The sequence below is a fragment of the Rhinopithecus bieti genome, unplaced genomic scaffold, assembly GCF_001698545.2.
Source record: "Rhinopithecus bieti isolate Rb0 unplaced genomic scaffold, ASM169854v2 scaffold_5179, whole genome shotgun sequence".
Taxonomy (NCBI): Eukaryota; Metazoa; Chordata; class Mammalia; order Primates; family Cercopithecidae; genus Rhinopithecus; species Rhinopithecus bieti.
Window position 1 is genome coordinate 126359 of NW_016804741.1, and position 12733 is coordinate 139091.

General features: G+C 42.4%; 2 protein-coding genes across 4 annotated transcripts in view; one reads left to right on the forward strand and one right to left on the reverse strand.

The window, feature by feature from the left end:
• CSTF1 (cleavage stimulation factor subunit 1) lies at positions 1–12354 on the reverse strand. Of its 3 annotated transcripts, none has more exons than XM_017870354.1 (6): positions 12149–12354; positions 8931–9131; positions 7182–7459; positions 6827–7024; positions 5269–5659; positions 1–788 (listed from the first exon to the last, which is right to left on the reverse strand). In XM_017870354.1, exons 2-6 carry the CDS (start codon positions 9097–9099, stop codon positions 529–531), a joined length of 1296 nt encoding a protein of 431 aa, XP_017725843.1. In that variant the 5' UTR covers positions 9100–9131; positions 12149–12354; the 3' UTR covers positions 1–528. The 3 variants fall into 3 exon arrangements, with proteins under 3 accessions (XP_017725843.1, XP_017725841.1, XP_017725842.1); XM_017870352.1 differs by having other exon boundaries at positions 11978–12349; XM_017870353.1 differs by lacking the exon at positions 12149–12354 and adding an exon at positions 11876–12040.
• AURKA (aurora kinase A) overlaps positions 12077–12733 on the forward strand; it is a 24253-nt gene continuing 23596 nt past the window's right edge. The window contains 1 exon segment of the mRNA XM_017870356.1: positions 12077–12163. The gene's annotated coding sequence lies outside the window, so the exon portion shown is untranslated.

Here is a 12733-nt window from a genome sequence, read left to right on the forward strand (position 1 = left end):
TAAAGTTGCAGATCTGAGCTTTATTATCAGAATAACATCATTTCCGGATAGAATTGAGGGATTCTTGAAAATGCTTTTGATATGGCATAAAACTCTGGAGTCTCAGAGCTGCGCACCTACTGACCTGTTCAAATGTATCTGGAGTGGAACTACACAGAGGGTCTAGCAGAACAAGCAAGAAAGCTGACAAAAGAACCCAATGGAAATTCCTCATGACAAAAGCACTTTAATACCCTATCCTTCTTCCTTCAAGAGATCAAAAGAAACGGCAAGTCCTGTATTTACAAAACTGATGAAAATCACACTGCAATAATCAGTGAATGTAGAACTGCACAGATCTGTTTCCAGCTTTTTCCACCATGATTGTACATCAAGGTAAAAAAAGATTCTTTTATACAAATCCAAGAAAGATGTGGACAGAGGTGGTAGCAAAACTGCCAAGGATGGTGCACTGACTTACGACTGCAGCTGAGACAGGACGTGGGGGAGGGTAGAGTCCTTGAGAAAGAACCCCATGGAGAGGGTGGCTCAATCGGTGGTTGATCTCCGGTACCAAAACCGCGCTCTGAAGTCATCGCTGCACGTCATGAACCCGGGGTTGGTGGGGGAGTGCACGATGCAGCGTACAATGTTGTTGTGCCCCAATGAGAGCAGGTTTCTCCGCTCAGCTGTTCTCGAGTCCCAGCAGCAAAGACTGATCGTCCTCTCATCGGGCAGCAACACATAGTCCTCAGTGTGGTTAAACACAGCCTGCGTTCGGTGCACCTGCCGTCCACTTAAACCCGCGCCTGCCACAGAGACCAAGAGGGATAGCTTTCTAAGTTCACATCTTAGACTGTCAGAACGTTCTAGCATTCAATGTAAAAGCATTTTAAACCTGTTGAAGTGATACACCTTGTACACTTTCAGAAACTCTAAAAAAGTACAAAAAAGAAAATCAAACCAGGCACAGCAGCTCACGTCTATAATCCCAGTACTCTGGGAGGCTGCGGAAGGAGGGCTGCCTGAGCCCAGGAGTTCAAGACCAGCCTCGGCAACAGACAACAGAGCAAGAGCAAGACTGTATCAGGGAAAAAAAAAAAAAGAGAGAGAGAGAGACCACCAGATCACCTGAAGCAATACTGTTACTGTCCTAACGTACTTTGAGGCTTAAAAATACATATAAAATTGGTGCCACTATATTTTTCTATTATAGTTTTAAACCAACTTTATGTTTAGTACATTTTTCCATGTTTTTTTTTTTCACTAGATGCAAAGTGCCTCATGTTTAGAAGCCCCATTACTTATTTAACAATTCTTTTGTGTGTGTGTGTGTGTGTTTTTTTAGGCAGAGTCACTCTGTCGCCAGGCTGGAGTGCAGTGGTGTGATCTCGGCTCACTGCAACCTCCGCCTCCTGGGTTCAAGCAATTCTCCCGCCTCAGCCTCCCAAGTAGCTGGGACTATAGGTGCCTGCCACCACACCAAGCCAATTTTTGCATTTTTAGTAGAGACAGGGTTTCACCAAGTTGGCCAGGATGGTCTTGATCTCTTGACCTCGTGATCCACGTGCCTCAGCCTCCCAAAGTGCTGGGATTACAGGCGTGAGCCACTGCACCTGGCCTATTTAACAATTATTTTACTTCCTGTCATTTAGTTTATATCAATTATAAGTAATGTTGTAATGAATATCCTTTGTACAGAAAGCTTTATTTCCTTAGGAGTAAATTCCTAGAAACAGAATTACTGAGACAAAGTATATGAATATCGGCTTTCCAAAAGGAAGCCTTTTTATGACTATAAATTACATATTTTAATGTTTAAACTACCAAATAAAGTATAAAAAGGAAAATAAAAACTGCTTGATAATTGCACCCATCCAAGGAAACAGTCAATACTTTGGTGAATACCCTTTAGAAATATCTAAGTATTATGTGCTCACTTGTAAATTCTCTTTTTTTTTTTTTGAGATAGAGTCTCACTCTGTTGCCCAGGCTGGAGTACAATGGTGTGATCTCGGCTCATTGCAATCTCCGCCTCTCGAGTTCAAGAGATCTCCTGCCTCAGCCTCCTGAGTACCTGGTTATAGGCATGCGCCACCACACAAAACTAATGTTTGTATTTTTAGTAGAGACGGGGTTTCGCCATGTTGGCCAGGCTGCTGGTCTCAAAGTCCTGACCTCAGATGATCTGCCCACCTCGGGCTCCCAAAGTGCTGGGATTACAGGTGTGAGCCACAACCCCCGGTTTCATTTGTAACTTCTTTAAGTCAGAGCATTTGTCATATACTATTAATATTCAAGCATATGTAGTGCAGATCTGTAAAGACAGAATACAGCTTAGTGGATAAAAACACAAAATCTGTGGTCAGATGTGGGTTGAACACTTACTAGTGATGTGACCCTGGGCAAATTACTTAACATCCCTCAGCCTTAATTTTCTCATCTGTTCCACAGGGTAGTTCCAGAACCTACTCCATAAGGCTGAGGATAAGAATAAGAGAATGCACGGGAGGCTCTGGAGTATGAGTGCTCAGCCAATGTCAGCGTGCATACTTATTTTTTTTTTTTTTTTTTTTTTTTTTTTTTTTTTTTTTTTTTGAGACGAGTTCGCTCTGTCGCCCAGGCTGGAGTGCAGTGGGCCGGATCTCAGCTCACTGCAAGCTCCGCCTCCTGAGGTTCACGCCATTCTCCTGCTCAGGGCTCCGAGTAAGGCTGGGGACTACAGGCGCCCGCCACCTCGCCCGGCTAGTTTTTTGTATTTTTTAGTAGAGACGGAGGTGTTCACCCATGTTAGTCCAGATGTCTTTTCGATCTCCTGGACCTCTGATCCACCCGTCTCGGCCTCCCAAAGTGCTGGGATTACAGGCTTGAGCCACCGCGCCCGGCCATGCATACTTATTTTTAAAGGTGTACGTTGTCCATGGATGCGTAACAGATTTCCTCAATGCTTCTTATTGGACATCTATGCTGTTTCTAACTTTCAGCCACTCCAAATGATGTTGGGACACACAGTCTTTTATGGGCATGTGCCTGTTTGTCCAATTACCTCTTTAGGTTGAATTTCTAAGAGTAAATATAGTGGGTCAAAAAGCATGTATTTAAAATTTTGATATGATACCAAACTGTGCTGCAATATTTTACCAGCTGACTCTCTGACCAACCAAATATGATTTCCTCAAATCTGTATCAATAGTAGAATAATATAAATCTTTAAGACTCCTAAAATCTGATGAACAAAACCAGGTCCCCATATTCATTTATTGGGTCTGCAGCGAGGCTGGCCACCTTTTCTTATATTTCCTGACCATTTTTCTCTTCTGCAGTCCCCTGTCCTTTGGTTCCGTTTCTCTCGAGTTTGGACTCATCTTTTTCCTATTTGAGTTCTCTTCATAGATTAAGATATTAACTCAATGTCTAACATCTGTATATATGCTATGACTATTTTCCCCCAGTCCTGTATTTTAATTATTTATATTGTTTTTAATTTTTTGCATCTCAATTTCTAAAGTTTTCTTGATAGTTTTTCCCTTTTCATCATTTCAGAAACCCTTTGAATTCTAACTAATTATTATTATTATTCTTCTTCTTCTTTTTGAGATGGAGTCTCACTCTGTTGCCCAGGCTGGAGTGCAGTGGTGCGATGTTGGCTCACTGCAACCTTCACCTCGCAGGTTCAAGCTATTCTCCTGCCTCAGCCTCCTGAGTAGCTGGACTACAGGCGCCCGCCACCACGCCCAGCTAATTTTTGTATTTTTTGTAGACACGGTGTTTCACCATGTTGGCCAGGCTGGTCTCAAACTCCTGACCTTGTGATCCGCCTGCCTCGGCCTCCCAAAGTGCTGGGATTACAGGCGTGAGCCACCGTGCCCAGCCCAAATTCTAACTAATTATTAAAACTAGGAACAGAAATCTTAACATGCTGACATTGACAGGGGCTTGACCTGTGAAATGAGAAAAAAGGAAAAGGGGAATTTGCGCATAAATTCAGCATAATCACATTTTTGAAAAACCACACTGCTATTCCCCACTAAAACAAGCCAATCAACCTCATACTACTATAAAACATCCCAAACATTCCTAGAGCAAATATTTAAGCTCTTGTCAGTAGGCTGGTGTGTATCTGTCCAGATACAGCACACTCCTTAAAATAGTTATAACTTCTATAGGGGGAGTACTTTCACATTTACTCTGATCACTTTTGTATTTTCTTTTTGCAACAAACAGAACTATTACAAAGCAGTTCTTTATAATAAATACTTTTCAGAACAACTTTATACAAGTGTTTCATGAAGTCACCAATAATTACAATAAAAATGGCTCTTCCTAAGATTTGCTAGTTGTACCAGAAGTCAAAGAGAGATGGATGGGGAAGGGAACTTTGGTTACAATGAGACAAATCTAGGACAGGTTGTTATGCTGCCCCCTAGCGGGTCAGATGTCACTGACTCTTCAACGCAAACAACACAGTCCAGTACCTTCCAATACTGTTTTCTGTGATTTTTTTTGAGTTATGCTCATGCCTATTTTAGTGTATGATACAAACATATCTCACAATTGAGAAAACAATCAGAAATTTTCTGGAGGTTTTCTACCAAACAGTCTTTGCTGCTGCAAGGAACAGAAGACACAGTGTTTTAACATTCACTATCAAATAACCAGACTTGGGCCCTACTAGTAATAGGATCAATTTAAATAGATTTCATTATAAAAATACTCCACAGGCACTACTGTTACCAATGAGACCAACATACATGAATGAGAATTCAATGGATGCAATTTTTCTTCTGTCTGCTTAGCCTACTTTATATCTGCATTCAGAACTCACGTGGTTTCCTTTGGGGGCTAGCTCTGCTCACTTAGGAATGGGATAAGATCTTTCCTCTCAGCCATTCTTTCCCGAATGCATATATTAGTAATACTGAGATCTAATTGGAAACTTTTCTCTGGACTGCTTTCACTTTTCTGTGGAAAGAGGGCAGGTCAGTCTACAAATGGATCACCAGGTTCTCAAATGTTACTTGCATGGAATCCAGACCTAGTCCACAGTGTGAGGTGCTCAGAAAAGCAAAGAAAGCACCGTTCTATTTCCAGCTCTGTCACTTACGAACTATAGCCTTGGCTAAACGACTTAACCTGTAAGTCTTGGTTTCCTCTTATCTAAGAAAGGGATAACATCTGCCTTGCTCCATGCATAGACTTACTGTGTTGCTCTATCGTGAGGTCCTAAAAGAGAGTTCTGGAAAGTGTGAACACTCCAGAAATGTTAAGTACCATCAACTTCTCACTTACCTGTGTATCTGACCAGTGTTCGTCCTGTTGATATTTCCCAAAGTTTAGCTACAGAGTCTTTTCCACTTGAGAGAATGTATTTAGAATTTTTGGAAAAAATGGCAGAACAAACTTCAGCACCGTCGTGTGCCTTCTCAAAAGTTGTGATGCATCGATTTGAAACACCATCCCATAATTTGATGCAGCCGTCCTTGCTTCCAGTTACGTACATATTGGCACTAGAATTGTAATTAACGGAACATATAGCATCGGTGTGTTGATCTTGAGGATTGCAAGAGACAAAACATTGAAAGGTGTTGATATCATAAAGGCGAAGAGTAGGATGCTGAGTTCCGACAAGTATAAAGTCTCCAGAAGGATGAAAAGAGATGGAGCGTAACATTTCAGCTTCCTGTTAGGACAGAGACATCAACACAAGTGACCAACTGGTGAACAATTAAATCCAGAGGAAATGTGGAAAATATCTGGCTGATGAAAAGAATCCATAAAACAATTATTAGATATTACACAGGTATCATAAGAAAAAAAGTGCTTTCTGGAATACATGAAAGTATTTTTTGAATAGATTTCCAAAACTAAATATTTACTGGTTATATTATTCCAAAAACTACAGAAGTGAGCTTCATTATTTACAAATGAACACTGAGTAACACTCCACTAAGGATGGAGTATTATCAGACAATGACACATTCATGCATGGTTACTGAAGTACAACTTGTACCTAAGAGCTTCTTTAATTTGCTCTAGGGCTGCAAATATTGAGTAAAAAATTAAGTTTTTATTATTTTTTGTTATTATTTATTATTTAAGTTATTATTATTTTTTGCAGACAGGGTCTTGCACTGTCGCCCAGGCAGACCATGCAGTGGCACGGTCACAGCTCACTGCATGCTCAACTTCCTGGGCTCAAATGATCATTCTTGCCTCCACCTCCTGAGTAGCTGGGACCATAGGCACGTGCCACCGTGCCCAGCTGATTAAAATAGTTTTTTTGAAGAGATGAGGTCTCACTGCATTGCTCAGGCTGATCTTACACTTCTGGGCTCAAGTGATCCTCCCACTTTGGCTTCTCAAAGTGCTGGGATTACAGACATGAGCCACTGTAACCAGCCTACTTTAATTATCAAACAGACAGAAGCCACAACTAAAACATTAGTATTTCTGCAATGCATATTCAAAATAGGGTACCAAATGTCACCTTGCCAGGAAACACTTAATACTTTCAACTGAATTTTTTTTTTTATTCCTCTAAGTTATACATTAGTGAAGCTGGTCATGTTTTGTTTATAACAGGGATCTGCAACCTTTAAAGAGTGATACGGATTCCAAAACCTCCAAAGGGTCAGATTATAAACTCTGACCAGCCAGAGGGAGCAGGTACATGACAGCATGTGACCTATGTGCCAACAAAATCTGATCCACCTGCCATCTGGCATGCATCCTGGTCTGTACTCGTCTCACAGGATGATCACCGAGACTACTTTTACAACGAGAATAGTCGTACAACAGCTCATTGTATTTAAGAAAAAATGTAAAGCTCCTTTCCAAAGATTCCTACCTGAATGTATTTGAAGGCTCTTTTTGCTGATGGTTTGGAATAATCAAATAATTTAAGGGTATAATCCCTTGAACCAGAAGCCAGGATCTGTTCTGTGGGGTGGAAAGCGAGGCACGTGACTTCATCCACATGGTCATAAAGAGTTCGAATCACTGGGTGGTTTTCCATATTTTGTTGTGCGGTCTCATTCATCATGACCTAGACCAACAAGAAGAGATGCTCAAGGTACAGAATGTGTCTGAATCTAAGTACACAATCCACAACTGTAGCAAACTAAAGCTGGTTTGAACCATACTCTCATTTTCCAAAATGAAAAACAGAAGGCAATCAGTAAGTATGTGACTGGAATTTTTACCTCTATTGGCATGGCACTTTTGGCCAACATCCTCTCTGTGTCAAGTATCTTTATTGAAGCATCAGCAGACCCAGTAGCTATTAACTGTCCATCTCTACTATAGGTAGCTACACGGCATGGTCCTTTATGTGATGTGACATAGCATGTTTCATATTCAGAAGCCTCTGGGGACATAGTCTGAACATCTGCATCAAATTCCAGGTCAATTCCTGTGCCAGGGGCAACAGTATCTGAACGACCAATTGCATACTGAACTGCAGTGTCATCATTTTCCATTCCTGAAAGAAATCAAAATGAAAGGCGTAACAAAACAAGTGTGTTTTTTAAAAGGCCAAGATAAAATTCTAGATCCAATCTGGAAAGATGCTCACCAGCATCAACTTCCTATTTCTTGGAGTCGCGTGACACCTAATGCTTTACAAAACTGTGTATTTTGCGCATGCTATTCAAAGTTCATCACGCTGTGAGGCCACATGGGTTGCTGGAAGTTAGGCTCCAACAGACAAAGTCATTTTCCCAGGTTCTTGCCTCCAGAGTTTACTACTTTATCTACAACTACAGAAACTCAAAAAATAGCAGTTCTGTAGTTAAATTATCCATTTTTTCATTCCAAATTTTAATATTTTTAGGGTTGAGATGTATCAGCAGCTCTGATGCTCATTAAGTTAGCTACATTGTTAACATGAATGCTACTGAAATGTTTTTGAAAGTTGATATTTTAAAAAAAAGGTTTAGCAAGAGTATGCATTTAAAATGTATAAATAACTTGACAAATCAAATAATATGTTGATTAGTAGAGGAAAAATTAACACTACGGATCAACAAGAAAATAAAAATGACCTTGAATTTTACCACCCAGAGATAATAACTGTTAACGTATTGGTATAAATTCTTAGGGATCCTTCCTCATGCACAGCTGTTTTATTTTTCGAAACAGTAATAGAGAAATGCTGTGTAACATGTTGTGACTCACTTGTTCCTTTAATCAAGCAGAGCAAAAGTGTATCTTGGCTAATAAATATTCATCTATATAATTATGTTGTAGTATTCAATTTTATCGATATTGAAAAATTCACACCTAATTCCATGTTGTTGGGCATTGCAGTTTGTCCATTTTATTTCCCCAGGAGAAATGCTCACAACTGGCACTGCCAAGTCAAAGGGTATTAACCTGTTTGGTAATTCAATATTTTATTGAGTGCTTTCTATTTTTAGCCAGGTAGGCTCCAGGATATACTGCTGAATAATACAAGGTCCTGATCTTTACTGAACTTGTAGTCTTTTTTGACAAGGGGGCAGTAGGTGGGAAGTGGGGAGGTAAGGATCATACGGGAAATGATCCAAATGATAAAGGAAATTTCAAAATGACTGTTATAAAACAAATGGGACGGCTATGGCAAGGTAACCGGGAAAATGCAGGAAAGGGTCGGATTATTTTAGGAGGGGTTAAGAGAACTCAGAGGACATCTGATGTAAAATCTGAAGGAAGTCAGTAATATGACAGAGTGTTCCAGATAATGTGTACCAAGACCCTCAGGCCAGAACCAGCTTAAGGTCTTCATAATCTGAACTTTGCTTACCCCTTACTTACTGAGCTACTTCCTGAACTCACGCTGAACTACTTACTTACTGAAGTACCCGGCACGTACTAGGCACTAAAACGAAACAAGAATAATCTTGAAAAATTCTGCCATATGCAAACATCTAAAACCTTGCCATGGGACGTATGGAATTGTGTTCACAATCTACCTAGTTTGATGAGATGCAGGAGCTGCTCCGAGGGTGCACAGACAGACTGAGGCTTGATTTCATTGATGAGGCCATTGGCGATGCTGATGTAGCCGTCATAGAGCAGCTGGCTAATGATCAGCTTGTACAGCTGCTGGCGGTCCTTCAAGCCCACTTTGGTTCTGTACATCTTGGAGAAGAGGAAGACAGTTTCCCTGCCAGCTGCAAAAAGGGAAAACGGATGGTGAAGGGTAGAGGCTCTAGTAAGTCACAGAAGGAACATAGGACCCTTTGGTCAGGCTGAATCTTGCAGGACTCAAATCCCATCTCTACCAGCTGCATGATCTTTGGTCGGTGACCTCATTTCTCTTAAGCCTCAGGTTCTTCAGCTGTTACGTTACTGGAAGTTAAACAAGGTGGTGCATATAGAGCCCTGAGCACAGTGCCTGGCATACAGAAATTATTCAGGTCATGTTAGCCAATATTTACAGTACAATCCCTCATCGACTTTTCTTCCCCCACCAAACTACCTACCTATGATTTTTGTTCTTTATTGCTATCCCAGAATCTTCCATTTCTTTTGTTAATTAAACATTGACTAGCACCTGCAACATGCAAGCTAGCTGCTATTTTGTCAAGGCCTAGACTGCTGGTTCCACTAGCTGAGCTGTATGTTTACTAACATCTTTTATATTCATTCTCAAAACCTGTTTTAAGGCAACTGAGCTTGTGACTGTAATTATATAATCTAATTAGTAAATCAAAATATGAAGAAAAAAAGCAACTGTATTATAAAAACTCAACAGTTAAATGCGTTAGAAAGGCTCGAAGGTGAGCTGCCCAATAAAATCCTGCCAATCAAGGTCAAAACAATAAAAATGAAAAAAGCAGTAAAGATCTGGAAGGACTGTACATGCACTGATTTACAAGTGTCTAAGTTTCCCTTCAGTCTTAAGAGACAAAAAAACTGTAAATGGTTTCTGGCTTATTCAAAAAAGAACTCCAACTGTTGAACATGATAATCTGCTTACTAAAAATCAATGCCTTTATGTATGTGTATGTTTGAACCAATATTAAAAGGCTACAGGTGTCTGGGGACAGCAATAAAGAATAAAAGTGACTTCAGAGCCTGATTTCTTTTTTCTTTTTTTTCTTTTTGAGATGGAGTCTCGTTCTGTCGCCCAGGCTGGAGGGCAGTGGCCCAGTCTCGGCTCACTGCAACCTCCGCCTCCCAGGTTCAAGCTATTCTCCTGCCTCAGCCTCCCAAGTAGCTGGGACTACAGGCACGTGCCACCATGCCTGGCTAATTTCCATATTTTTAGTAGAGACGGAGTTTCACCTTATTGGCCAGGCTGGTCTTGAACTCCTGACCTTGTGATCTGCCTGCCTCGGCCTCCCAAAGTGCTGGGATTATAGGCATGACCCACTGCACCCGGCCCAGAGTCTGATTTCTTATACACTGTACGACACTGATGGTGTTAATAATAATCAATAACATTAAGCACTTCCTGCATGCCAGATACCGTCATGCTAAGTACTTTGTAAGCATCAGTTCACTGAATAAAACCATTCAATGTATTCAAGTATATGAAGTAGTATATGAACATAATAAGTCTATGCTTGAGTAGAAAATCCTGGGACACAATAAAGATGATGAAATGGGTTCAAGGAGGTCAGAACACCGACTCAAGGTAAAAAGCGGCTGAGTTACTTATCCAAGGTTAAAGCACACCAGAATTGCCAACTCCAGAGCCCTGAGCTTAACCACTGAAGGAGTTCAGGAAATGCCAGTCCAAAGCAAGATGCTTTGGGGGGCTGATTACTTTGAACTGAGGGCACCTGGAGAACAGTAGGCGGGAAGAGGCTTTCCCTACCTGCCTAAAGTCTGACCCTCCAAAAATACCTCAATTGTCACAAATCCTTATTAACCAGGGAAGATTCACTCATATGATAGGAACCAGGGAAGATTAACTCGGATCACGAGAGGAGATGAGAGGTTGACACCACCCAGAGGATCACCTATTCTGTCTGCATAACAAACTTGATTCACCATGTATTTCCTCCGTTCACCCTCCCATAACTTGTTACAGCTGCTGCTTACCATCCTCCCACCCGCCCCCAACCCTCTATTCATTCCTTTCAGTAGCTCAGGATGCCATGTAGGCTTTAATCATCTGACTTCAACTTCTTAGTCTCGTATTTTGTGGGACTCCTGTACGTAATTAAATATCGTTTTTCTCCTATGGACAATGTTTAGTTACCCGAAAAAAATGGGAGATTCTTAAGTACCAACAAAGAATGAAAATCACAAGTGGGTAGCCTGGCAAAGAAAAGTTGATGAGAGATTCTACTGTTAATGTCGTGCTAATATGACTCGAATAATTTCCGTATGCCAGCTCAATGCTTTACATGCACATCCTGTTTACCCTGCAGTAATCTGTTAATTTGTCTTATGGTAATTTAACTCTTAGTCTTAATAAGGTACCTAGAAGGATGGAGGGAAGCCATTTTTGGCTCCCCTACACCACTATTCTATCTGGTCTCTTCACTTCTGAGCACATGTCGGGTGTACAAATACATATATACACACACACATTTGTGTATATATATATATGTATATATGTATGTGTATATATGTGTGTGTGTATGTATTTTTTAAAGTGGCCCAGTCCTAACTTCTCAACTCCCACAGAACGTTCACTCGCCAGGTAAACAGAAGCCTAATTATCCCCAATTTGCAGGTGAGCACACGGAGACACGAGGACAAGAACCCGATCCAGGACCGGTTACATCGCAGTTGGAAAGGCTAGAACACAGACGCCCCCTCACTATATGCGCCGCGACCGTCTGGATGCAGAGGCGAACTAAGGACTGGGTGGCAATGGAAGCGAGGCCCTTTGAGGAAGAGGAGGGGGTGCAGGCCAAGCCGGGCAACTTAGGAAGCACAAAGTAGAGGTGCATGCCACCTTGCTAACTCTCGACTCTTCCAGTCTCGCCCCAGTCGTTTCTGTGGTTTTCGCTAAAGGCCCCAGCCGACCGCACCAGCCACTCTCCCCGTGCCCCAGTACCAGCTGGTCCGGTTCTCTCGGTATCCCGCTCTCTCCTGGAAAAATGGAGGCGCGAATCCTGCCCAATCGACCGCTCCGAGCGCACATTCACTGCGCACGCTGAAAGGGCGCCAAGACGACCGCTGCGCTATCGATCGGTCGCACTCTCGCTTGCTTTTCTCGCCATCTTACTGGCACGTTCAAAAGGTTAGCTCACCCCCTCGGACTTTATCTCCAATGCGACAACCTTGACGTCAAGGGGCTGTTGCCTCACCGATAATGGCCGACCCAGGAGAGTACCCTGGGGCTGGCACTGCCACGGGTCTGGCTGGCCGTTGGCTCCGCCACTTCCGGGGTCTTAGGGAGCAAGTGCGCCTGCGCGCGGTGTGCGCCTTAAACGCGACTCAAGGCGTCGGGTTTGTTGTCAACCAATCACAAGGCAGCCTCGCTCGCGCGCAGGCCAATGGGCTTTCTGGCTAGAGGGTTTAACTCCTATTTAAAAAGAAGAACCTTTGAATTCTAACGGCTGAGCTCTTGGAAGACTCGGGTCTTTGGGTCGCAGGTGGGAACCGACGGGTGGGTAGACCGTGGGGGATATCTCAGTGGCGACGAGGGCGGCGGGGACAAGGGGCGGCCGGCCGGAGTGGCGGAGCGTCAAGTCCCCTCTCGGTTCCTCCGTCCCTGGGTGTCCTTGGCGCTACCCTGTGCCCGCCCAGTGCCTTTGCATCCGCTCCTGGGCACCGAGGCGCCCTGTAAGACACTGCTTGTTACTTATTA

Bases quoted from the DNA above. Each gene is read 5' to 3' on its own strand.
- CSTF1 (XM_017870354.1), bottom strand. From the start codon at position 9,099: ATGTACAGAACCAAAGTGGGCTTGAAGGACCGCCAGCAGCTGTACAAG. The intron at 5,660-6,826 runs GTAGGAATCTTT...CTGTCCTAACAG, and splicing joins GAGCCTTCAAATACATTCAG to GAAGCTGAAATGTTACGCTC. The intron at 789-5,268 runs GTAAGTGAGAAG...TCTCTGTGGCAG, and splicing joins AACACTGGTCAGATACACAG to GCGCGGGTTTAAGTGGACGG.